The sequence below is a fragment of the Podarcis vaucheri genome (assembly GCF_965113315.1).
Source record: "Podarcis vaucheri genome assembly, chromosome: 13".
Lineage (NCBI taxonomy): Eukaryota > Metazoa > Chordata > Lepidosauria > Squamata > Lacertidae > Podarcis > Podarcis vaucheri.
In genome coordinates, this window is record NC_138751.1 from 26,619,142 (window position 1) to 26,644,800 (window position 25,659).

Below are 25,659 nucleotides of genomic sequence, written 5' to 3' on the forward strand. Positions count from 1 at the left end.
CATTCTGGCAATCTGGAAAAAAAATAGCTCTACATCTATGATTACTGTACAGTCTTGTAATATATGTATTCTGGGCTGCTTCACATGACATGGCAAATTAAAGTGTGGCATGCAGCAAATTGAATAAACATGTTGGATCGCAGAAGCAGGTCACATCAGCTTTACTCTTCCTTATTTACTAACTACAGAAGGCACAACAGTTAATCTAAAATTTGAACCATGATCCACATTTCATATAAATCACTAAGGTGAAACCTTAGCTTAATTGCCATGCTGTCTTGTGGTTAAAATACTCAGAAGGAACAGAGAATATGTGAACTTCTTCCTGGGAGCCTACACATCTACAAGGTCATGGTAAGGCATACTTGGGCAAATGTTGATGTGTGGACAAGGCCTCTGCAAATTATTCTAAAACCTTGCATTTTTTAATAGCTCTCTTTAAGGCTTCTTTCACTTCTTTGTTCCTCAGGCTGTAGATAAGGGGATTGATTAGAGGGGTTAAGACTGAGTAGAAGACTGAAAAGATTTTGTCCACTTCCCACAATGCGTCCTTTTTTGGAAGCACATATACAAATATTAATGATCCATAAAATATAGAAACCACAATAAGGTGGGAAGAACAGGTTGAAAAGGCCTTTTTCCTCCCTGTTGAAGATGGGATCCGTAAGATGGTAGAAATTATATACACATAAGACGACAGTGTCAGGAAAAAAGAAACAGCATTTATGATTGACAGTATATGAACCACCAGTGTCACCAAAGTGGTGTCACTGCAAGAAAGAATTATCACCGGTGTTAATTCGCATAAGAAATGATCAATTTCACTGGGACCACAGTAATATAGTTGTGACATTAAACTTACTACTATTGCCATAACTATAATCCCACATAGCCAGGACCCAGCCGACAAGAGAAAGCAGAGTTCCCCATTCATAAGAGTGGCATAGTGGAGGGGCTTACATATGGCTAAATAGCGGTCATAGGACATGTCAGCCAACAAGTAGCATTCAGCAATTGCTAGGGTCCCAAACCAAAAAAACTGTGTGAAGCAGCCACCAATAGATATAGTTCTATCCCCTGTCAGGAAGCTGGTTAACATTCTGGGGAGGACAGTTGAAGAGTAACAGGTCTCCAAGCAGGACAAGTTTCCAAGGAAGTAGTACATAGGAGTATGAAGGTGATGATCAGAGACTACCAGAGTGATTATTATGATGTTTCCAACCACAGTCATAGTGTAGATGATTACGAACACCATGAAGAATGGAATTTGTAATTTGGGGTCATTTCCAAATCCCAGAAGGGTAAATGTGGTTACTGATGTCCCATTGCCTTTGTAAAAATTCTCCATAGCAATGGTCGCTGAAATTAAATTGCCAAAATTATAGTGTCTTTAGGTCATTAGGTGTAATGTTCCAACTTTCATGAATTGCTGTTATTTTAGAAAATCACTTCAAACAGAAATTGGAAACATAATCTTAATGGAGTGATACATCTTTATCAAGCATGAAGCATGGGTATACCATAGGTTGGACTGGAGAATCAGCTGAAGATTGCATCTCCGTTGTGAAACTTCTTGTTTCACTTTGAGCAACTCATTTTCAATATTCCCTAGATCAGAGAATATTTATTCGTGTTAGGCTATATATACTAAATAAATAACAAACTTTACAGTTAGAAGATAAACAATAAAATAATAATATTGTGCAACAAGTTGTGGATTGTGGGTCTGATTCTCTGGCTACAATACAGTAGGACTATGAAACATAGGAGCTCTAATGAATCTTATGTTTCATTCACTACAATGCAAGGACAGTTCCCATTGAGCTACTCACTATAGTCACAGGGCTGGATACAGAGTATTTTAGCTGCATTAAACACCCTTTGAAATATGAAAGATTTCACTAAAGACTAGCATGTCCCATTTATTTTACTGGGACCAAAGTTCATCTAACTTAGCTTGAATCTATCTCAAAAATTATTACCCACTGAAGCTTCATTCACATATACTTTCCACAATATGGAAGAAGTTCAATGTCATATGCTCCTGCATTGCAAAGCAGGAGTGAGGTGAAGCTAATGGTTTCTGATTCCCAATTGTTTAGTAATGACATCAACATTAAACTCACCTGCTCAGAAGTAGAAAATTTAATATAACCTTGGCTATTGCATTAATGGACTGTAAACTCATTTTATTTCTGGTACTGAAAACAGCTTAGACTTGTTGCTCCATTCTGTTTGTATGGCATTTACAGCTGGCTGTGTTTGATAAATTCTGGGGTTCTATTAAGAATAGACGTAGATCTTAAAAGCCTGAAGTCTGCCCACTCTTTGTGTAAAGGTAACAGTCATAGCCACAGGGGAAGGGCTGTTTACAAGGGTATTTTCTCCTGAATGACATCCTCCCTCTCAATAACAGTGATAAGGTCTGAGAAAAATAATAAAAATTTACCTTTCCTCTTTACCACCAGGCAGAATAGCTTAGTGATTTATTTCCTCAGCAGTGATGGCCACATTATGCTGTGTTGCCACTTCAACATAACTGTAACTCATGCTAATATGTTTTACATGAAGAGGGTTTAAAAGGTGGTGAATAGCCACAAGGGATTAGTATGAAGAAAAACCTCTTGAGTTTTCTAAGGACTATGCTTAAATTGTTCTTCTGTGGGGAAAGTTCTACTCTAATTATGCCTGTGCTGATGGGTGCTGTGAATGCATGGCAACGAGATAGGAATCTTCAGAACTTTATGTACTTAGATGGCTAAACTTAGTTTGAGCCATCATAATTTGATGGATATATGGTACCAAGTGGTGGGATGGAACATTGATTGGATGGCACTGTGGCCAGGTTGGATTCTATGGTTTGTAAGAGTCAGGCAAGGGCGTACTACAGTTAAGATAGGCTGTTTAGGTAGGGACAGGAGCAAGCTGGTAGTAAATCAGATTGTGCAAGTTGGAGTTAGCACAACCTGTATATGATGATGATGGTGATGATGATATAATTATTTATTTCTTATACTCCCACCCCTCTGACTGGGTTATCCCAGACACCCTGGGCAGCTTTCAGCAAAAATACAGGGGGGGGGGAGGGCGGAATCAAACAGTAAAAGCTTCCCGAAACAGAGCTGTCTTCAGATGTCTATGAAAAGTTATATAGTAGCTTTAACTCTGACATCTGACAGGAGAGCATTCCACAGGCCTTCTGCCTTGTTCCCTGTAATTTCAATTCTAGCAAGGAGGCCCTTGGAGCTGGACCTTGGATCTGCCTGCTTTGAACAATGGGGTGGAGCTGTTCCTTCAAGTATGCAGGGTCAAAGCTGTTTAGGGCTTTAACAGTCAACACCTTGAATTGTGCTTGGAAACATACTGGGAGGCAATGTAGATCTTTTAGGACCAGTGTTATATGGTTGTGGTGGCCACTCCCAGTCAGTAGTCTAGCAACCACATTCTGGATTAATTGCAGTTTCTGAGTCACCATCAAAGGTAGCCCCACATAAAGTGCAATTGGGAGATAATAAGAGCATGCACCACTCTGAAGAGGCAGTGGGCAGGAAGGTAGGGTCTCAGCCAGCATACCAGATGAAGTTGGTAGATAGCTGTCCTGGGCACAGAGTTGACCTGCACCTCCATAGATAGCTGTGAGTCCAAAATGATATCCAGGCTGTGCACCTGGTCCTTTAGGGGTCATGGGATTTTTGTCTGTCACAAACTGTGGAGTTTTGACTCCACAAAGTGGGAAGTGACATAGACAGGATGTTTGTGTTACTCTGTTCCGTGAAGTGGGACTATTATCCTTTGTTCTTTCTCTTTGCTGTCTGATGCTAGAGAGAGAGGGAGCCATTTTGCAGTGCTCCGTGTGTGTTTATATGTAAATAAAGTAGATTAGCCAAAATGCTGAGTTCCTGAGGTCTGTTACGCAAGCTGCAAAGACTCTACGGATTCCCTAAGTGTTCCAATATCTGTTGGCATCGGTCACTGTCATGTTCGGGCTGAAGAAAGCTTTTGAAACTCTTGAACGATTGACCAGGACAGAGATAACATGCTAGTTGGGCATGTGTCTCTGCCAGGGTCCTACCTGAGTGTAGGACGAGCTCCTGACAGGGAGTCCCTCACACCTGCATGCCTCCTATCCCCCAGAAACAGTATCCCTGTCTTGTTGTGATTCAATTTTGATCCATTAACTGCTAGACTTGCCATAGTGTCACGCCTAATAAGCACAGCAGCTCATCCCTACAGGTCTTGTCCCATGAATCAGTTGCCAAGACTGAAGGTCATTGTCTTCCCACAGCCATCTAAGTTCCCTCCTCTCCAGGGATTTTCCCAAGCAATCAGAGACTGAGCCTGTGTGAAGCCAACATCTTCTACACCCTATTCATACCTTTACTCATTCTGGGAGACTAGCAGGGAGAGGAGCTTGTCACAGCAGGAGGGGGAGACACCCATGACCATGCACAAGCCTGATTCATCTCTGCCTCTTGGCCTCTGTCCTCCCCTGCTGCACTTCCCGGGCTTTGAGCCTTCTTCCCTTGGTGGTTCTCCAGCTGGTTCCTCCCTTCTCTGTGTCCAACCAGTCCATGGCAGGTAGAGAAATGAAAAAGTTGGCAGAATGCCCATAGAGATGGAGCCTCTCATATTTCAACAGGAAGTGCATTCAATAACCAACTGAAAAATCTTGATGAGTTCAAAGAAATGTTGAAGAACATTGGGGGGGGGTATAGTACCTTGCAGACCCCAATGCTGATTTGCTGATCAACAGTATGTGCAAACACATTTTTGTGGTAACTTTAGCTTCCCCACATCTGGCATCACAGTGTCATGCTTCCCATGCCATGGAAGTGGAAGTGGTAGGCCAAATGAAGACACTTTTTAGGCTGAAATCATGTTATAAAGAAAACACTGGAAGGAACTGATACATACTGATACTATTATAGCGATGCAGAACCCTTTTCAGCTCAAGAAACACATTCCCTTCTAAGCTTCACAAATGATCTTTTGCCGTGGGGGTTCAGCCACGAAACCCAATGAGAGATCTTACAGTTTGACCCACTTGCAAGCCAGGCTTCACAGAAGATGATTACATAGTGCTGGTTTCCCAAAACATCATATAAGGACAAACGTGACTCAAAGGTTCACCACTTGCAAAGCGTCATCTGATTCAGTTGATTGATTAAATTTATATACCAGTCTTTATGCAAAGATCACAGGGTAGTTCAGAACATAAAAATACAAAATGTGAGCACAAAATACATAATAAAACAAATGAAAACAAACTAATAACCCCACTCCCACAAACACATTTAAAAGGCCATAGACTATTAGTCAAAGACCTAGTTATAGAGAAGTCTTTTGCCTGATGCTTAAAGCTATATAGTAGAGGCACTAGGCAAGTCTTCTTGGTGAGAGTATTCCAAAAAGAGGGAACAACCACAGAAAAGGCCCATTCTTGTGTTGTCACCTTCTGGACCTCTTGTGGATGATGGAGTGATACCTCTTTATGAAGAATGGATATAGTTTTGACTGGAGAATCCACTGAATATTACAACGCAGTTCTGAAACTGCTTGTGTCACCTTTGGCAACTCAATAGCTCCTAGAACAGAGAATATTTATTGATGGCAAGCAATGTGTACTAAAAAAGGAAGCGGAGGCCTGCCAAATCAATAGATTCAGTAAATTTGAGCAAACTCATAAATACAAGAATTTTGCAAGGGCTGGAAATAACACCATGAGTAGAGTTGCCACCTTTGTTCTGGCAAAATACAGACCAGGATTGGGTAGTGATTTCCCCACCCACCCACCCACCCAGTGCTGGAATGACTTAAAGCAATCCCTTACAACAACATACATGGTTTACAGTGTTTTATTCAATGGAAAAACATAGCAAAAGCACTGTTTACAAGTATAAGAAAAATATTGCATATTACATGTATAGCTTGGCTTGTAATGCTAGCTGGTTTGACACAAACCAGGATGAAACATCACAATGACGATGTATATCCCAATTCAGTGAAAACTATCAGGAAATGTTCCAACAATGATATTGGAAGGAAACAAAAGCAAAAAACCTATTTGTTTTGGCTGAAAGTCATAGTCAGAAAGTCACTCTGTGTTGAGTCATCATCATCATCATCAACCTTTTATTCGACCGTCAGTCAGACAAAAGTACATTTGTCAATACACAGTTAAAACATCCAAGAAGATTTTAGAGCTTAGCCAACACTAAAATGGGCTAAACAGATAGCCCCATATCAATACAGTCAATTATAGTCTTGCGGCGCTTAAAAGCTAAAAAAAGAAATTTGGCCACCAAGGAAGGTATAGCTCTAGCGATATTATGCAGCAAGTGTAAAACCTGGTTTTCTCCGGGTAGGGAGCTAAATTGACATAGAAGTGGGTCTATAAAATTTTGTCTAAGCTCTGCATAAGAAGGGCAAGTCAAGAGAATGTGTTCAGTGGACTCAACCACACCCATGGCACAATGACAGGTCCCCTGTACCTCCCCTGTGTTGAGTCAATAATCTCTCCCTCTCTCTCCTTGACCCTCCATGAGGATATTTTGTCAATCCTTGCCACATTAAACAGTTCTTCAAAATAATTGAGTGGAAATTGACACAGGACAGATGGAGGTTAACTAAAATCAGATCATCACTTTTTATCAGTTCCTCAAAGCACCAGTTCTGAATATCAGCACAACCGTTCCCCATCGCAGAGAAGATCCTCTCCATGCCCCCTAGAATACTCAGAATGTCGGAAACAGCATAGTAGGTAGATCAGATGTCTTAAAATACAACCACCCGTCTTGCACCCACTCCTTTTCTCTTGGCTAGGAGCAGAGCAAGCATGAGCTTCTCTGTGGGAGCCTGCCCATTCACAGGGTCATTTTAAGGCATATTTTGGCTAATAGTGCAAATTATGTTAAAACCCTGCATTTGCTTATGACTCTCCTTAAAGCTTCTTTCACCTCTTTGTTCCTCAGGCTGTAGATAAGGGGATTGATTAGAGGGGTTAAGACTGTGTAGAAGACTGAAAAGATTTTGTCCACTTCCCACAGAGCTTCCTTTTTTGGGAGCACATATACAAATATTAATGATCCATAAAATATAGAAACCACAATAAGGTGGGAAGAACAGGTTGAAAAGGCCTTTTTCCTCCCTGTTGAAGATGGGATCCGTAAGATGGTGGCAATTATACACACATAAGACATCAGCGTTAGGAGACAAGACGGAATAGCATCTATGACTGAGACAATGAGACCCACCAGAGCCACCATAGTGGTGTCACTGCAAGAGAGATTAATCACTGGTGCCAATTCACAAAAGAAATGATCAATTTCACTGGGACCACAGTAATATAGTTGTGACATTAAACTTACTACTATTGTCATAACTGTAATCCCACATAGCCAGGACCCAGCCGACAAAAGAAAGCAGAGTTTCCCTTCCATAAGAGTGGCATAGTGGAGGGGCTTACATATGGCTAAATAGCGATCGTAGGACATGGCAGCCAACAGGTAGCATTCAGCAATTGCTAGGGTCCCAAACCAAAAAAACTGTGTGAAGCAGCCACCAATAGATATAGTTCTATCCCCTGTCAGGAAGCTGGCTAACATCCTGGGGAGGACAGTTGAAGTGTAGCAGGTCTCCAAGCAGGACAAGTTTCCAAGGAAGTAGTACATAGGAGTATGAAGGTGATGATCAGAGACTACCAGAGTGATGATTATGATGTTTCCAACCACAGTCACAGTGTAGATGAATACAAACACCATGAAGAATGGAATTTGTAGTTTAGGGTCATTTCCAAATCCCAGAAGGGTAAATGTGGTTATTGGTGTTCTATTGCCTTTGTCAAAATTCTCCATAGCTTTGGAATTGAAATTAAAATGCTTAATTTCTAGTATCTTTAAGTGTAAATTGCCAACGTTCAAGTATTACTAGAATTTTTTTATCACTTCAGATATGCAAGTATTTCTCCTATGGTTAGTCTTGATGCAGTGGTATATCATTATGAGCAATGAATCATGGATATAGTTTGGACCGGAGAATCAGCTGAAGATTTTGACTTAGTTGTGAAGCTCCCTATTTCACCTTTAACAACTTGTTAGCAGCATTTCCCATATCAGAGAATATTTTTTGATGGCAGGCTATATATACTAAATAAACAACATACTTTATATTTAGAAGATGAAACAATATCATAAAAATATTGTGCTGCAAATTTTTATGTGTGATCTCGCTCTCTGACTCCAAGCAGGACTATGCAGCATACGAACTCTTCTGCATTCACTGCAATTGAAAGAACAGTTGTCAGTGTGCCACCCATTATATTCATAGCATTGGATACAGAGTAATTTAGCTGCATTAGACTCCCTTTGGCATAAAGGAGAGATTTCAGTCAAAGCTAGCATGTTCCATTAATTTTAGTCGGGCCAAAATTCAACCAAAATAACTTGTATCTCCCTGAGGCTTCATTCACATACACTTTTAACCATATGGAGGAGCTTCTATGTGATATGCTCCTAGGTTGCAGAACATGGGTGAGCAAATAGTAATGGTTTCTGTTTCCACATTATTTAGTAATTCATCAATATTAAATTCACCTGCCAAGCAGTAGAAAATTTCAGTCAACCTGACTTTTGCATGAATTCATTTCATTGCTGGTACTGAAAATAGCTTAGAATCGCTATTCTACTTTATGTGCATGGTAGCTGGTAAATTTTGGGGCTCTATTGAAAACAATCAGTAGATCTTAAAAGCCTGGCATCTGCCCACCCTTTGTGGAAAGTACTGATTACAAGGGTCTTTCCTCCTAACTGGCACCCTCGATCTCAACAGATTTAGAAATCTGCAGGGAAGGTGTATGTTATGGACCTGATGTGCATGTTCTTACAGTTCTTTCAACCACTTTGCACCCTACATGGAAGCAGAAGAACATCAGATCCTGCAGATGTTTTGAGCTGAGCAATCTATCATTTAGAAGTGATAGATAAGTAATTGCATGGAGAACAAATGTAAGAAGTCTCAAATTATAGCATATTGAATTAAACTAAATAAAATTGGCCTTCTGCAGTGGATCCCTGAATGATCACTGGTCCTCCAAAACATTTCTAGTTCATTTATGAATGTCCAATATAGTTCTCATGAAAATATTGTGCAATGTGACATTTGAGACCAATTTGGGTGTTTCTCTAAAGGAGAAATGTCTGAAGAATTTCAAGCAAAATCTAAGAAACAACAACCCAGAAACAAAATCTCTATGACATGTAATGTGAAAATGTGAGATCCATGAGAGTGTCATTAAGAAAATACAACTGGTGTACTAATGTTCTATGGGCTACACCCATAGTGTTCATCTCCGTGTTGTCAAAGGTAGAAACCATACACCAACTTTCTTGAGAGTGTCATTCAACATAATGAGACTTAGTTCTGAGTAGGCATGTATAGGTCTCTATTGTAAATCTTTAGCAAATAATGGAAACAATGACTAGGTTTTTGCATCACAGAGGAAAGACAATTGGAACACTGACCGAAAGACACAGAGAGATATAGAAGATCTCCCCTTTGAGTCATTTGCTTTTCTAGCATTGTTCTGTAAGGAATGTCAAATCTTAAGTCATCTAGTGAAAAACAGAGATAGGATCTGAGAATAAAAAAGCTACCTTTCCTCTTGACCATCAGATGGAACGAAGGCAGAATAATTTAATGATTCATTTCCTCAGCTGTGATGACCACATTATGCTTTTCTTGCATGTCTTACATGACTGCATCGCATGCTAACATGTTTTGCATGAAGAGGGATTAAAAGGTGGGGAATGGTCACAAGGGATTTAAATGAAAAACAACCTCTTGAGTTTTCAAGAACTGTGCTTAAATTGCTCTTCTGGGGGGAAAGTACACATACCCTTTGTAAACAGATGATGCAACTCTAATTATGACTGTGCCAGTGGGTGCTGTGGAAGTGTGGCAATGAGACAGGAATCATAAATCCTCATAACTTTATGTGCATGGAGGGCTAAACCAAATTAGATCCATCATAGTTTGATGAATATTTGGTGTCAAGTGATGGCATGGAACATCTATTGGACAGCACTGTGGCCAAGTTGGAGTCTGTGGTTTGTAAGAAGTCTATCACAGTCAGCCAAGGGGAATCCTCATCCCCATCCTCATTTAAAGTATATAAATTGTGCAATTTTAGAGTTCTAAAACCAGTAACTCAAATAGTAAAATGCAAACATCCATAAATATAACATAACATCAAACTACAAAACAGTTGAGATAGGCAGCTCAGGCAGAGAGATCAAAAAGCTGGCAAAATGCCAATAGACATGGAGTATCCCATATTTCAGCAGGAAGGGCATGCCATAACATTTCAATGACTTCATAGAAATGTTGAAGAGCATTGAGGGAAGAATAGTGCCTTGCAGCACCTCACTGCCAATCTGCTGATTGGAGGTACCTGCAAACACATTTTTGGCCCAATGGTTTCTTTATTTCCCCAGATCTGGCATCATGATATCATATTTGCCAAGCCATGGAAGTTGGAATGGTGGGCCAAATGAAGAGGTATTTGGGGCTGGAGGTTCTTCAACTCATGTTATAAAGAAAACACTTGAAGGAAACTGACCACATCCTCAAAGATGCCATCTAGTATAGAGGTGGGGAACCTTTTTCCGGTCCATGGGCCACATTCCCTTTTAAGCCCTTCATGACCACAATACATTAGGGACCACCTCTCTCCATATGAAACTTTCCAGACCCTGAAAGGGGAGAGTTAGCAGGCAGGAGAGGAAGTGGAGAGGTGGCAGGGTGAAAGGTATCTAGACTCATTAAAAAAAATAATTCTAAACTTTACTTGCAGAACTTTCCTCAAAGCAGAACAAAAACCAGTAAATGATACATCCAAACAGTTCCATAAGACATAGGCTCAGCATCTTCTTAGAAAATAAAATAAAATAAAATAAAATAAAATAAAATAAAATAAAATAAAATAAAATAAAATAATAACATTAGAGCTGACAAGCATAGCTCTCTCTTATACAGGCTACATTAGCCCCTAAGTCTGTTGAGTTCCTGGAAGACACCTCACTTTCACAGAGCCTGAGAACAATGTCTCAGCTGCCACCCTACCAAGGTGATGAATTTGCAACTAATTTGCAATCTAGGGTTAGTCACTCACATGATTGCTGCTGGAGAACAACAGTTAATTATGAACCTATCAAGGAGCTCAGAGAGCTCTTTTTGCTGTTCTTATAGCTTCAATGGAATCTTCCAGTGAAATCCTTTCAGTAATACACATCACCGTTCTTCATTTCAGTGCCAATTAAACAATTATACTTAACAAAGAGTCAACAGGACTGTAGATAAAAGGCATTTGCCCAGGAAGGAAGGCATGAAACCAGGACAGAGGTGGAATTTTTATTAATTCAAGACATCAAGCCATTTGCAACCAGTGCAACTTTAACCTTTTTCTGCTCCCAGCAGTCCTTTCTAACTTGGTGGAAGAGGAGGGATAGACTCCCTCTGTCTCATCTCATGAGTGACATCAGCTGGCCACAGGCCCAGGACAAAGCACTTGACTGGTGTGGTACTGACAGGCTGGAAACTAAATAAGAGGGTTCAAAATGTATTTCATACAGAATGTAAAATATATTAGTTTCACCTTCAACCATGATTAGAGAGTAAATTTATGAAGAAAATATCCTAAATTTAGATCACACCAGTTTGCATAAAAATTGCCCTTTAGAGTTATATTCAGGCCTTAACATTATAAAATATAACATTTTGGGGGAAAGATACAGCCAACTGATCAGGAATGTTTCAGATGAAAATGACATAGCTCCATTTGTTCCTAGCATAACTCTATAGCAATTAATAATGCAAAAAAAGTCATGTGGTTTCATTTGATCTCCTTAATCAGGCCTTCATATTATTATAAAACATGTGTGTTGGGGTGGGAAGTCCTGATCCGAACATTGATCCAAGGGGTGTGACCTGATGGCACCCAGTTCTATTTCTCCATGCTCTTTGAATCAGAAGAATTGTAGGATTGTAGAGTTGGAAGAGACTTCAAGGGTCATCTACTGCAACCCACTGCAATGTAGGAATCTCAGCTAAATCATTCTTCGCAGATGGCCACCCACCTCTGCTTAAAAATCTCCAATGAAAGACAGTCCACCACCTTCTTAGGGAGTTTGTTCCACTGTCAAACAGCTCTTACCACCAGAAAGTTCTTCCTGATGTTTAGTTGGAATCTCCTTTCTTGTAACTAGAAGCCATTGGTTTGGGTCCTAACCTCTGAAGCAGAAGAAAACAAGCTTGCTCCATCTTCCATCTTCTCTGTGCTTCTTAAATTGTGGCACCCAGAACTGGATACAGTTCTCCAGATGTGGTCTGACCAAGCAGAAGAGAGTGGTACTACTACTTCCCTTGATTGGGACACTATACTCCTGTTGATTCAGCCTAGAATAGCATTAGGGTTTGTTGCTGCTACATTATACTATTGACTCATGTTAAGCTTGTGGTCTACTAAGACCCCTAGACTCCTAGGTCCTGGCAATCCAGGTGTCCCACATCTTATATTTGTGAAGCTAGTTTTTCCTGCCTAAGTGTAGAACCTTACATTTGTTCCTGTTGACATTCATTTTGTTAGTTTGGGGCCAGTTCTCCAATTCTCCAAAATATTATCATTATTATCAACATTAGCATTATCATAATTGCTGGTGAGTGTTTGGTGCTGTACAAATGCTGAAAATGTCATAGTAAGGCTTCATGGCAGGGGCACACATTCTGTGGTTGACCTCAGTTACCAACATGTCTTGGGCCGGCGCTGCTACCTGCCTATTTCAACTTTGCAATTCTGGATGGCATCTCCTTGGGGATCATTTTGGATCACTGAGTTTGTGGCATGATACTAATGAGGCATCACAGGAAAGGTCTTCGCATTGCCTATAGTGTCACTATGTATGAATATGCATCCAAAACAGAGAGAATAAAGTTCAAGATGTGATGATGAGTCAGCCACTGCCCATCATGACAGACTATCAGAATCTTTTTTTTAAAAAAAAAAAAAAGTTAGTTCATCCAAAAGTTAGTTCTCATGGGTATATGGCCTTATTTTTATTACTCATCCCCCAAATGCTACAAGGAGAACCCATGGAACAAGAACCAAAGGGAGAGCCAAAGGAAACAACATCCACAGCACTTTCATAATATAACACTTGGCCAAAGCTACACTGTGCCATGGAAATCTTACCTGAAGTATATTGCTCCTTATTCTCCTTATTCTTCATCATCATCATTATTATTATTATTATTATTATTATTATTATTATTATTATTATTAATTTTAGCTGCTCAGGGCGGCTAACACCAAATATAAATTACAATAAAACGTAATAGAAAACAACAACAACAACAAGTAAGTAAAATACGGCTTAAAATACAGATTAAAATGCAGCCTCATTTTAGTAAAAGGTAAAGGGACCCCTGACCATTAGGTCCAGTCGTGACCGACTCTGGGGTTGCGGCGCTCATCTCACTCTATGGGCTGAGGGAACCAGCGTTTGTCCGCAGACAGCTTCCGGGTCATGTGGTCAGCATGACTAAGCTGCTTCTGGAGAACCAGAGCAGCGCACGGAAACGCCGTTTACCTTCCCACCGGAGCGGTTCCTATTTATCTACTTGCACTTTGATGTGCTTTCAAACTGCTAGGTAGGCAGGAGCTGGGACCGAGCAACGGGAGTTTACCCCGTCGCGGGGATTCGAACTGCCGACCTTCTGATCGGTAAGTCCTAGGCTCTGTGGTTTAACCCACAGCGCCACCTGCGTCCCCTCCTCATTTTAGTAGTAGCCCATAAATCAAGACCATAAAGAGAGGAAACACCAGATATTCACCCGAGCCTGCTATCCACATGGGCCAGCAAAAAAGCCAAGGGAAAATTTGTATACCAAATCCCATATAAGAGGTCAGAGTGAGTCTAAGCCAAAGGCCAGGCCAAAAGTTGTTTGGAGGAAGCCCATGACTCCCAACTGAGTCAATGTGGATGTTTAATGGAAATACATTTAAAGTGTTGTATTTTAAAAAATAAAATATATTATACACCTTCATCACACACCTTTAGGCACCAGGCAAGAGCATTCCTTTTTAACCAGGCCTTTGGTTGATCTTATTGACACCCAACACCCTTTTAGAATGTGGCTTTTTTTTGGGGGGGAGGGTTATTGGGTTACTGCTTTTGGTTTGATTTTATATGTTGTGATCTTGCGAATCGCTCTGAGACCTCCAGGTATAGGGCAGTGTAAAAGTTGAAATAATAATAATAATAACCGCTCTCCACATCAAATGGGGGGAGCCTTTTGTGTGGTCACACACAGCCCCCCTCCCGGTCCCATGCGGTCCTGGCAGTGCAGCCTGGCTCCCCCTCCCCGACTGGGCACCTGGAGGTAGCTGCCTACCTCTGCCAGTTACCGAATCCCAGCTGGGGAAGTGTTGCCAGGAGAGAGTTGGCCAGGTAAGGGGAGGGATCAACCTGCCCACCCAACATTGGGTGGAACTTACCCGGGAATTCTCAATTGGCTTCAGAGCTTCTCCCACCCTGCCCTCCCTCAGTTAAGCCTTCTTTTGCAGGTTAACCTCTTCTTCACAGGTACACGGGCACTGCTAGGTTATGGGCACTGTTGAAGGGCCGGAAAGGAATTTTCCTGCATTGGCAGGTTTTGCCTTCCCCGTAGCAAAATGTCACAACTTTGGCAGTTTCAGGCCTTGGGCGGAATCTTGTAGTCTATCTTCCCTAAATGTGTGTGTGTGTTTGTGTGTGAAGCAGTGACCCACGCCCCCCCTGCAGCGGTGATCCCAGGGTTCCCCATTAAAGGGGTTGTTTTGAGGGGAGGAATTGGCCATATGTTAATAGGTTGTCATTTCTCTCCCCTGCGATGGCAGTGAAATGGGGGGGGGGCGGGCTCTCTGCTTGAACAGACATTCTCCAGAGCCAGCCCAATCCCCACACATTCTGGATAACCCTGATGTTCCCCAGATCCCCTGCCGGGGACTGGGAGTGATAAGCGTCCAATGCCTAAGCCAAGGTCTCCCTACATCTGAAGCTTTAATAAACTTTTGGCCAAATTTTAATCCCATAACACGTTTTCTTGAGTGATTATTCCACTCGGGTGTCGCCTGGGGTTGGGAGGTCTCCGCCTGTCTGTGTAATAATAATAATAATAATAATAATAATAATAATAATAATGTACAGTTTATTTATCAATTCTTCCTCTGCCGCAACCATAAACTATCTCAGGGAGTGCAAGATTCACATCAAAATTGTTTGACAGAAGAATTTGATTATTGAAGTATATACACTTTTTTGTTCCTCTCAGGTCTGAGTACAATAATGTAGCATTTTGGGGGAAAGATAAAAACCAGCAAAGCAGAGCTAGAAGCCAAAATGGCAAAAATTTCCACAGCTACTATAAACTTCCCCTTGCTGCTCAAATATGTAGGCACAAAAGACATCCAAACACAGCAAAATATCAGCATGCTGAAGATTATGAATTTGGTGTCGTTAAAACCATCAGGCAATTTCCTGGCCAGGAAAGCAACTGTGAAGCTGACAATGGCCAGAAAACCCATGTAGCCTAGTACAATGTAGAACATGGAAACAGATCCTTCATTACATACAAGCATGATTTGACCATGCATGGATGTCTTGTCCACATCTGGAAATGAAGGATATATTCCAAGCCAGACGCAACTAATGCCAACCTGAACAAGGGAACAGAAGACAACAATTGAGTTTGCCAGTCTTTTCCCTAACCATTTCTGCATATGATTCCCTGGATTTCTAGCCATATGAAGATGAAGATCAGAATAAGTGATTCTTATTTCTCCAGTCCTGGTGTCTGTCAGGCAAACCTCATTAAACCAAGCTCTTGTGAGATTTTAAGAAATGGGTGAAAGAGGAGAAGGGTTATCTAAAAACTGTGGCAGGAAGTTTACAGTGGTCCGGTTTAGCAACAATCCTTGTTGAACTCACCAGCTAAGTTTGCTATTACAGGGAGTTGGGCTACAGGTGTGTGTGTGTGTGTGTGTGTGTGAGAGAGAGAGAGAGAGAGAGAGAGAGAGGAGAGCATAGTGTGGAAGAATGAGTGAGATATATTTTTTGAGTCTTTTGTGGTCTAGTGGTCCCCCAACTGAAGGAAACCAAAATCCTATAGCGTTATCTCCAAAACCTTTGAGATTTCAAATAAATACAATGAAATCTGAATATCATATCCCCTATGGGATTGTTGATTGCTTATTCACCTGCTAGCTTCAGTCTTCAAAATTACACTCCATTTTGCCTTCCCACCACGGGAATATTTGTTGTGTTATTGTATCATCCTTGCTGTCTCAAGTGGTTCGTGGTTTCATTGTAATCAGTGACTGGATAAAGTATTTACTTCCACGGTGATATATAGAGTCAATATGATTACAGGAGGGTGTTTATTCTTCAGGTGAATCTTGATGCTACACTGCAGTATTTGGGAATTTCTCTTGCTCTTCTAATTTTGCACTTAGCAAGTCTTTATCCCTTTCTTTACTTCCCAGTTTTTCACCATCAAAGAGAGGAGAAACTGAGCCTCACAGGTACATAATGGGGAATAACTTTGTATGGGAAAGAGAAGAAGTTCTCTTGCAGTTAAGTTCACTTGCACAAGTTGTGGTGGTGGTCACCAACTTGGATGGCTTTAATAGAGGATAAGAAAAATTCATGGTGAATAATGGCTACTAGCCACAATGCCTATGTTCTACCTCCACTGCTGGAGGTGGTATGTCTCTAAATGCCAGTTGTTTTGAATCACAAGTGAGGAGAGAGCTGTTATTTGTTCCTTCTTGTGGGCTTTCTGTATGCATCTGGTTGGCCTCTATTAGAAAAAGCTGCTAAACTAGATGACCTTTTGTCTGATCCAGGATGTTGGATTAGATGAAGTATTCTCCTGTCACATCCTTATGGTCCAGGGAGGAGATGGGGATCCAGGAAGGAGATTCAGGAAATCTGGAATAGGTAGGGTAGTCTCCCACTCCATCCATCTGATCCAGAATCCTTGATGGGCCTTTGGTCTGATCTTATGTTCTTAATAGACTTTCTGTTAAGGATGACCACCAACACCACAATCTAGCATTCAAGCCTGCAGAGGTGAGCTAACAATTCTTATTAAAGATTCCTGCCCCCCTAAAAATCACTTGAATTTTTGTTGTTGCTGTTGAGCACCTCTAGTGCTGTTTCAGTCCTCCCCTGGAGAATAATGGGCAAAATAGTTGCCCTTCCCATTTTATGTTATGAATATTTTAATATCGTTACACAAGTCAAAGCCTTTACCACCGCCTACTTCTCCCATTCTGCCTTAGTTCATTGCTTCCTTTATCCATAAATACGATAACAGAAAATTCTGCCTCAGTGCTTTCATTTTGGCAATCACATATTTACAGCATCTATTCTCTGGCCTGTGAAGATTTCTTGCATAATCCAAATATGGTAAACGTATTTGGATTGTTGGCCACAAATGAAAGGGAGGGTTGTTAGATTTATGTGCTCCATTTTCTCCCACACCAACTCTATGAAATAGGCTAGGCTTGCCCAAAGGCTATTGTGTCAACTTCATAACTATCACAGTAGGGAACATGTCTGGCCTTCTAGTATCTGAGACCAACATTTTTTACTAGGGCTGTCTGAAACATTCTGAGAATTTGTTTCCAACCCCTTAACACAAATCAGCTGTTTTGCCACAGGGTGTGTGTGTGTGTGTGTGTGTGTGTGTGTGTGTATGTGTTTATAGAACAAATATAGAATCATAGAGACTCTGAGTATCATCTAGTCCCATCCTCTGCAATGCAGGAATATGCAGCTCTCCCATATGGGGATTAAACCTGCAACCTTGCGATTATCAGCACCACACTCTAACCTACTGAGTTATATGTTTGCTGGGACAACATTTATAGGAAGTTCTTTTTTGACCAATCATTGGTCAAAGGTTTCGGATGCAGATGGTTTATGCAGCTTCCTACAAGCCACCCTTCCTGCCAAGCCTTTGTAAGGTAAGGGCCACCCCCCTCCTGAAATTTATGGGAAAATTTATTTTCCCCAAGAAAGCAACAGAAAATCCAACCCCCCCCCCCCCATTATGATTGAAGGGCATATTTTCAGGAAATTGGGATGGGGAAGAAATTCAGAGCACCAAAACTATTTGATTTTTTCTGGAGTTTTTCTGCCAACTCTTTAACCAAAATTATAATCATCTACTTGGCAGGATGCAGACACCTGTTGAAGTGTTTTCAGCAATATTTCATAGTGGAGAGTGTGGACTCCCAAGAGGATTGTTAGTATGAGCATAGGTGTTGCAATTCTCTTTGAAATGTAAGGAATCACATATTTATTAGTCTTCTTTATATGAAATTTCTTTTCCATATATAATCATGACATTCTAAAATAATTCTTTTATCTGCTTTTTCTAAAAATCCCAGCAACAATGGAGAATCAGACACAGAGCACTCACTTCATACTCATGGGCTTAACAGACCAACAGGAAGTTCAAATGGTCTTGTTTGTTTTCTTCTTCCTCCTCTATCTAGTAACTGTGTTGGGCAACAGTACTATTGTGTGCGTGGTGGTGACTGAGACCAAACTCCACACACCTATGTATTTCTTCCTCGGTAACCTTTCTTGCTTGGACATTTGCTACTCTACAGTCATCCTTCCCAAGATGCTATCTGGATTCCTGTTGGCTCATCGAAGAATCTCCTTTGTTGGATGCATCACCCAGCTTCATTTCTTCCATTTCCTAGGAAGCAGTGAGGCTCTTCTTCTAGCTGTCATGGCTTATGATCGCTATGTGGCCATATGCAATCCATTGCACTATCCAGTCATTATGTGCAGACGTGTGTGTATTCTACTGGCTGCCACAACTTGGACTATGGGGTTCTTTCATGCCCTGATGCACACAGTAATGACATCCCAACTTCATTTCTGTGGCCCCAATATCATCAAGCATTTCTTTTGTGATATCAAGCCACTACTGAGACTGGCATGCAGTAGCACACAACTCAATCTTAGTCTCCTCAATGTAGTCACGGGCTCAATTGTCATGATCCCTTTCTTCTTGACACTCCTTTCCTACCTCTATATCATCATCTTCCTTTTACTGAAGGTCAAGTCACACAGAGGGAGATGGAAGGCCTTTTCCACCTGCAGCACTCACCTCACAGTTGTAGGTTTGCTCTATGTGCCAGTTTTGTTCAATTACCTCCCTCCAACATCAGGAGACTTACCTCAGAGAGACATGATAGCCACCCTCATGTACAGTGTAGTTACATCTTTCTTAAACCCTTTGATCTATACCCTGAGGAACCAGGATATGAAGTCAGCTCTGAGGAAAAGCCTGGGGAGATTACTGATCACAGTGAGGATACAGATATTGATGTGAATAAGATTGAACAATCTGATAAATGATGCAGGCATGTAATGAGAAAATAGGGTTTTGTTTCTGGTATTGAGAAGTGCATGGTGGAGGAAAGAGATAAAGAGAAATACAAGCCCAGACCCTGCTCGCATTATCTAGGGCATTCCACTTTACATTTGCCCTTATTACATTAGATGATGAGGACATATCTGGCAACCTAATCCACCATGTATTTTCTTGGGAGTTCTGCCTGTCCAGTGCATTTCCCTGTGCGGAAAACACTGCTTTTCCCTCTGCGCAATCTTCTGGGAAAAACTTCACCTAAGGCAGAGTAGCAGGGTAGCAGCGGTTGCCTTCATGTGTAAGAAGAAGGAAAAGAGAGTCCAAACACTGTACTTCTATTCTACAGCGTTTATTTACAAGCAAAGCAGCAAACTCCATCAGAGCTAGAACACATAAACTAAAATACACAGACATGCCTGACTTCCGTAGAAGTCCCTCCCAGGCACAGGGCATACCAGAGGTTAACCCATTAACCACCATACTCCACATATTTTATTTTATGTATTTTATTTCTTTGTTTATAAAACAATCTGACCTACCTTTGAGTTATGTGGACCCTCCATAATTTGGGCCCCAAGCTGCTCTGTATATATTGAGTCTCTGTCCCATATTCTCTATAACAGGGGATCCAAAAACGGCTATAAAATTCCAAATTTTGGAAATTTGTAGAGACAGGAGCTCCTGCAAAGTGGCTTAAGCCTGCCAAACTGCACACAAATAAGCGCAGATGTTTTTTTCTTTGGGTATATAGCACTGCCTGGCTGTGGTTTTGTTGTTGTTAAGGCAGAGAAACCTGATTTCTTTTTCCAGCAGCAGCAATTGGAAAAGTGTTCTTTTAAAATAATGATAATGATAATAAAAATAAATCCAGACATGTTTAGTGTTACAGAGGCAACATTCAACATTTGGATAGCCTCACTTCTTGCAAAACATGTGGACTTAAGGAAACAGAAATATAGGGAAACATAGTTAGATAGTCAGAAAATTCAGTGACAAAGAAATAGAATTTTTTTTCTGGGGCCCTTGATTTGACTTGTGGAGTTTATTAAGATCATGTTTCAACTGGGGAGAATGCCCCCAAATCATCCAAATTTACCTTGTTGGGAAGCTTCTCTCAGCATTATGATAACAATGGAAAGGTGGAATATACATTCTCTCTCTCTCTCTCTCTCTCTCTCTCTCTCTCTCTCTCTCTCTCTCTCACACACACACACACACGTGCATATCCCTTAATTTCCAGGCTTTATTTTCTAGTCTGAACTATTGCTTGATCAACAGACCCTCTAATAAAGTTGCCTGTGAACCACAACAAGTTTCTCCTCTGTTTTTATTCTTCTTCTGAATAATTTAATCAAATAACATCTAGGAACTTTTACTGGAATTGTTTGCAAGAAAAATATTATTTTTGGAAGAGAAATATTTTTTCCAATGTTCTTATTCTGGAGCACCAAAGCAATAATTTCACCCCTCCCCCCTTTGAATTCAGAAAAAAGAATTGCATTGTGAATAGTGTTTTGTTGTTTCCTTTTCAGCCTGCTGCACAGTGCCTGTTACCTAGATTTGTGGACAATCACAGATATAAACTGGCAGCCCTGACTGATTGACCAGTGATTGGAAACCCCACAGTCTATTGTTCTCTAGCATCATATACCATCTGGATGCATGCTTGGTACATGTCTTTGGGGCGTGCCAGTTTCAGAGCCAAGCTGTCATGTTTATTAATAAGTTAATTTGGCACTTCATTGAGTCACTTTTGAAGGTTAGATACAGGAAGGGAAACAGTTAAGTTTCAGGTAATAACCTATTATTGACACCTTTAAAGGTGAAGAGCTGGCCTGACGGTTTGCTCTCTGGGCTATGGGGCCCTGGTGTGGGATGGTTAAGTTCTATACTGCTCTACCCAGTATTTAGAGTAAGTTGGGTCACTTAAAGTCCAGAAGGTTAAAAGGCTGTTTAGTGAAGACAGAGATAAAGAATAAAAATAAAAACAATTTCCTGGCAATAGTTAAGTAGTTAAGAAGGAGCGAGTGGTTTTGCTGGTTCGCTTGCCTTACTTCTTTCTCATTCTGTATATTGCAGTCTGCAGTGCCTACTGATGTTCATGAGAATTTTGGTTCTGCAAGCCACCAAGGTGGGAATGGATGGTGATTCCATTGCTGCAAGAATATTATGGAAGTTGTGCAACTAATTCCTTTGTCACTTTTAGAAGCCCTTTCTTAATTAATGTATTCCACATCACTACTACTACCAGTTGAAATGGACTGAGTAATTGGTCTCCAGTGCATATAATAATATGGTGTGGGACTCATGAAGCCAGTTCTTATATACATTTTGCCTCAAGGGGCTAATGTGCCCCTGGCCATTACAGCTATAGAGATATAACTACTTTTATTTATAGCACTGTATTGTTAGCTACATTTCAGCAGCATAAGCACTTGGATAGGAGGTACACTGTCCTTCAATGCATCTTCAATAGAAATTCAAACAGATCGGTAAGTTTCAAGTATGGACAAATGTTGAGATCAAACATTCAGAAAATATCTCCAAAAAGAGAGAGTCAAAAATGCATCAAAAATAAGAATTTTAAAAATGAGAAAGGGGTAAAAATCCAAATTGATTACTGTGAATGCAAAACCTGTAAGGATGTGATTAAATTGGTCCATTTTGTTTAGTGGGTTAGATCCAGAATTAATCTTGCTTAGTGGAGATCCATTGAAATAAATGGGATTTGAGGTATTTAGCAGTACTACATGGAAAAAGGCATCATGCATATCCCTACTAGAGGCTGCACTGGAGGGCTTATTCACACTTGCTTTTCCTTGACTCTTTCTAGGCATGGACCACACTTTAAAGCTCCATGTCTGAGTAGCTCTTCTTTTTGCTCTGGACCTTTCCCCACGAAAACCTGCTCTTAAAGCTCAATCAGAGCAAATAGCAATCCATGGAAAACTCAAATTGATTGAGCACTAAAGAGCATGATTTTTTTTCAGGGAAAGCTCTGGGGCAAAACAATAAAACTTAGACACAAGAGTTTTTAGGCACAGACTTGTGTCTGGAAACAGTGGGGTAAAAGTTAAATGTGGATAAGCGCTGACAAGACATTTCAGTTATTTATGTTGTGTCCTTACTAAAATCTACAGGTTTTAACAGGCTACCACTTCTGTGAAAACAGATGAAGAACCAAACAGAAGTGAGCCAGTTTATCTTACTAGGCTTGACAGATCTCCAAGGACTGCAACCTTTTCTCTTTCTACTCTTTTTGATGTTGTACCTCATCAGTCTGCTAGGAAACAGTATCATTTTGTTTGCAGTGCTGACTGAAGCTCACCTCCACACACCCATGTACTTCTTCCTCAGCAATCTTTCGTGCCTGGACATTTGCTATGCTACAGTCACTGTGCCCAAGATGCTGGCAGGCTTTATATCAGGACCTCAGTACATTTCCTTCAGCGGATGCCTAACTCAACTCCATTTCTTCCACTTCACTGGAAGCAGTGAAGGTGTCCTTCTGGCAGTTATGGCCTATGACCGTTATGTGGCTATATGCAATCCTCTGCGTTACATTGTTATTATGAACAAATGCACATGCCTATTGCTTGCAGCAGCTTCTTGGGGCACTGGATTCTGCCATGCACTCATGCACACTGTGATGACCTCCCGGCTGCACTTCTGTGGCCCAAACCTTGTCGAGCACTTCTTTTGTGACATCAAGCCACTGCTGAAGTTAGCTTGCAGTAGCATCCAGCTCAACATCAGCCTTCTCAATACAGTCACTGGCTTAATTGTCATGATCCCATTCATCCTCACACTCTTCTCCTACCTCTATATAATATCTTTTCTCCTTCTGAAGGTCAAGTCAAACAAAGCAAGATGGAAAGCTTTCTCCACATGCACATCCCACCTCACAGTTGTGCATTTGCTCTATGTGCCTGTTTTATTCAACTATTTGCCTTCCTCAGGAGATATACCACTGTCGGACATGATATCCACCCTCATGTACAATGTAGGTGTCTCAGTATTAAATCCCCTTATTTATACCCTGAGAAACAAGGAAATGAAATTAGCCATAAGGAAAATACTGGTAGCTTGTTGCTGTCAAAAGGTGAGATGACATGTCTTCCTGTTTGCAGAGGCCGATAGGTGAAATGTGAGAGCAATAGTTCAAATGTGAGGCTGTACTTCAGTGATATAGCATCTTCTTTGGATGCAGGGGGTCTCAGATTCAATCACCAGCATCTTCAGGTAGGGCTGAGAGAGAATCCTACCTGAACAGAGTGGCTATGGATTATAGACTATGACCCCAAGATTTCACTTCTGGTCAGTTCCAGCCAGCATTCAGCCAGCATTCAGCCAGCATTCAGCATAAATGTGTGCATATGTGAAGTTAGGATTCTCTCCACCCTGCAATGTGCATCACATTACACTTTGTTTGGTGGCCTGGCTAGGGGGCAGGGGATTGCGGCGCCCCTCAAGCCAACTCCTGGCCATGTCACACCTGCCCGGCCAATCAATGCAGGCAGGGTGTATGGCCATGGGTGTTTTAAACTGCAGCACAGTTGGGGCGCTAGGGCCATGCCGCTCGGGGTGCCTCTATTTGATGTCAGTCATAGGGCTTCCCCTTCTGGTGTTTTACCATTAGTTTGACTCTCTGCAGACAGGCGGGAGTCAAGATATAGTTGGGCTTCATCCAATGCCTAAGACAAACCACTCACATCTGTAACCAATAAAGTTATGGCCTGTTTTAGCCCATTAACCTACATACTCGTGTCTGTGTGTTTATTAATCAATAGGTAACTGTGGGGCACGGGGCTTTGGCACACAAAGCATGAGAATTAATCTCAGGGTTCTTGGTTTGAGCCCCATGTAGGGCAAACGATTCCTGCATTGTAGAGGATTGGACTAGATAACCCTTGTGGTGTGGTCCCTTCCAGCTCTACAATTCTAAGATTCCTCAGACATTCCCCAGAACTCTACTCAAAGACTGCCATTCCACCTCCTATGGTAGTCCGTAAAGGACAAAAGAGACTGTGATCTGGGCACTCTAAAGGGGACTTCCATACTCAAATTATATACAGGGTCAGTGAATTATAATGTGAATGGAAGTTATTCTGGGTGATTTTGCTGGAAGTTAAAAGCTTCATTTAACTTTTTTAGTTTTATTTATTAAAAAACCAATATGGGATGGGGGCTTCCCGGAGCTCTTTAACACCTTTTTATTGTTATGCTTTTTGGAGGATGGCCCTTTACAGTAGATATGAAGTTGCTAATGCTATGCTAAGAATATGTGGAAGCAAGAAAACACAGGAATCTCTGAAAGTTGCTATATTTTGCTTCTCTCAGTTCCTCCAGTATAAATTGTTGTTATAACTATTTTGTGTTTTTTTTAAAAAAATGATATTTATTGAAAGTTTTATAGAATTACAAAAAAGAACAAAGCAGAAAAAGAGAAAGAAAAAACAAAGAAAAAACAAACCACATCAAATAATACAAATTCAAAAAACAAAAATACACCACAAACACCTAAAAACAAATCCATCATTCTCAAATCCTCAACTGTCATTACCTTCTTTCTTTGACCTCCTCCTCCTCCCTTTTTTTGTATCCTAGTTGTTAATTGTCGCAGCAAATCCTTTCCATATTTCATAATATTCTGTCATTACATTACCTTAATCTATTTTAATCTTATTTTACTATAAAAAGCCTTAAAACTTAAAACTTAAATCTTATTTTTACCAACTTCTCATAACCATAATATTCTTACATAATTCTTTAAACATTTTTGCTAAAGCCAAGTAATTTCGTTCCAACATTTTTCTAACATTCATCAATTTTATAAAACAATCCTAGTAGTAAAAAAAAAAGAAATAAAAACAATCCAGTCTTCATCCAGTGTCCCTTCCTCCTGGTCCTGGGTTTTGTCAGTACTTATTATCCCATCGATCTAGCGCATTAACCTGGTAACCTTGTATCCGAGGCCCTTAAGTCTCTTCCATGTCCCTTCCGTGGCTCTTCTTCATATTTACAACTGTATTTTCCTTTGTCTCCTGCTCCTTTCACTCGTGGGAACTCCAGCTTAACAATGTTTTTAACCCTTCTCAACAAATCAGCCCCTTTTCCATAGTCCACACTAAACTCCATGTGGTATTTAAGAACATGTTTCAAAGTCCCTCCAAA

At 40.8% G+C, this 25,659-nt stretch overlaps 4 protein-coding genes across 4 annotated transcripts; 2 read left to right on the forward strand and 2 right to left on the reverse strand.

Annotated features, from left to right (window-relative positions):
* Window positions 1-403: 403 nt before the first annotated feature.
* LOC309516591 (olfactory receptor 5B21-like) lies at window positions 404-1,348 on the reverse strand (the record flags this gene model as incomplete). Its single annotated transcript, XM_082195353.1, has 1 exon — window positions 404-1,348. One exon carries the CDS (start codon window positions 1,346-1,348, stop codon window positions 404-406), a length of 945 nt encoding a protein of 314 aa, XP_082051479.1.
* A 5,557-nt stretch (window positions 1,349-6,905) lies between these two features.
* On the reverse strand, window positions 6,906-7,853 carry LOC309517260 (olfactory receptor 5B21-like; the record flags this gene model as incomplete). Its single annotated transcript, XM_082196402.1, has 1 exon — window positions 6,906-7,853. The coding sequence occupies one exon, from the start codon at window positions 7,851-7,853 to the stop codon at window positions 6,906-6,908; it is 948 nt and encodes a 315-aa protein (XP_082052528.1).
* Window positions 7,854-18,492: 10,639 nt separating this feature from the next.
* Window positions 18,493-19,446, forward strand: LOC309516592 (olfactory receptor 12D1-like; the record flags this gene model as incomplete). Its single annotated transcript, XM_082195354.1, has 1 exon — window positions 18,493-19,446. One exon carries the CDS (start codon window positions 18,493-18,495, stop codon window positions 19,444-19,446), a length of 954 nt encoding a protein of 317 aa, XP_082051480.1.
* A 3,085-nt stretch (window positions 19,447-22,531) lies between these two features.
* Window positions 22,532-23,596, forward strand: LOC309516593 (olfactory receptor 12D1-like; the record flags this gene model as incomplete). Its single annotated transcript, XM_082195355.1, has 1 exon — window positions 22,532-23,596. Exon 1 carries the CDS (start codon window positions 22,658-22,660, stop codon window positions 23,594-23,596), a length of 939 nt encoding a protein of 312 aa, XP_082051481.1. The 5' UTR covers window positions 22,532-22,657.
* Window positions 23,597-25,659: the final 2,063 nt, after the last annotated feature.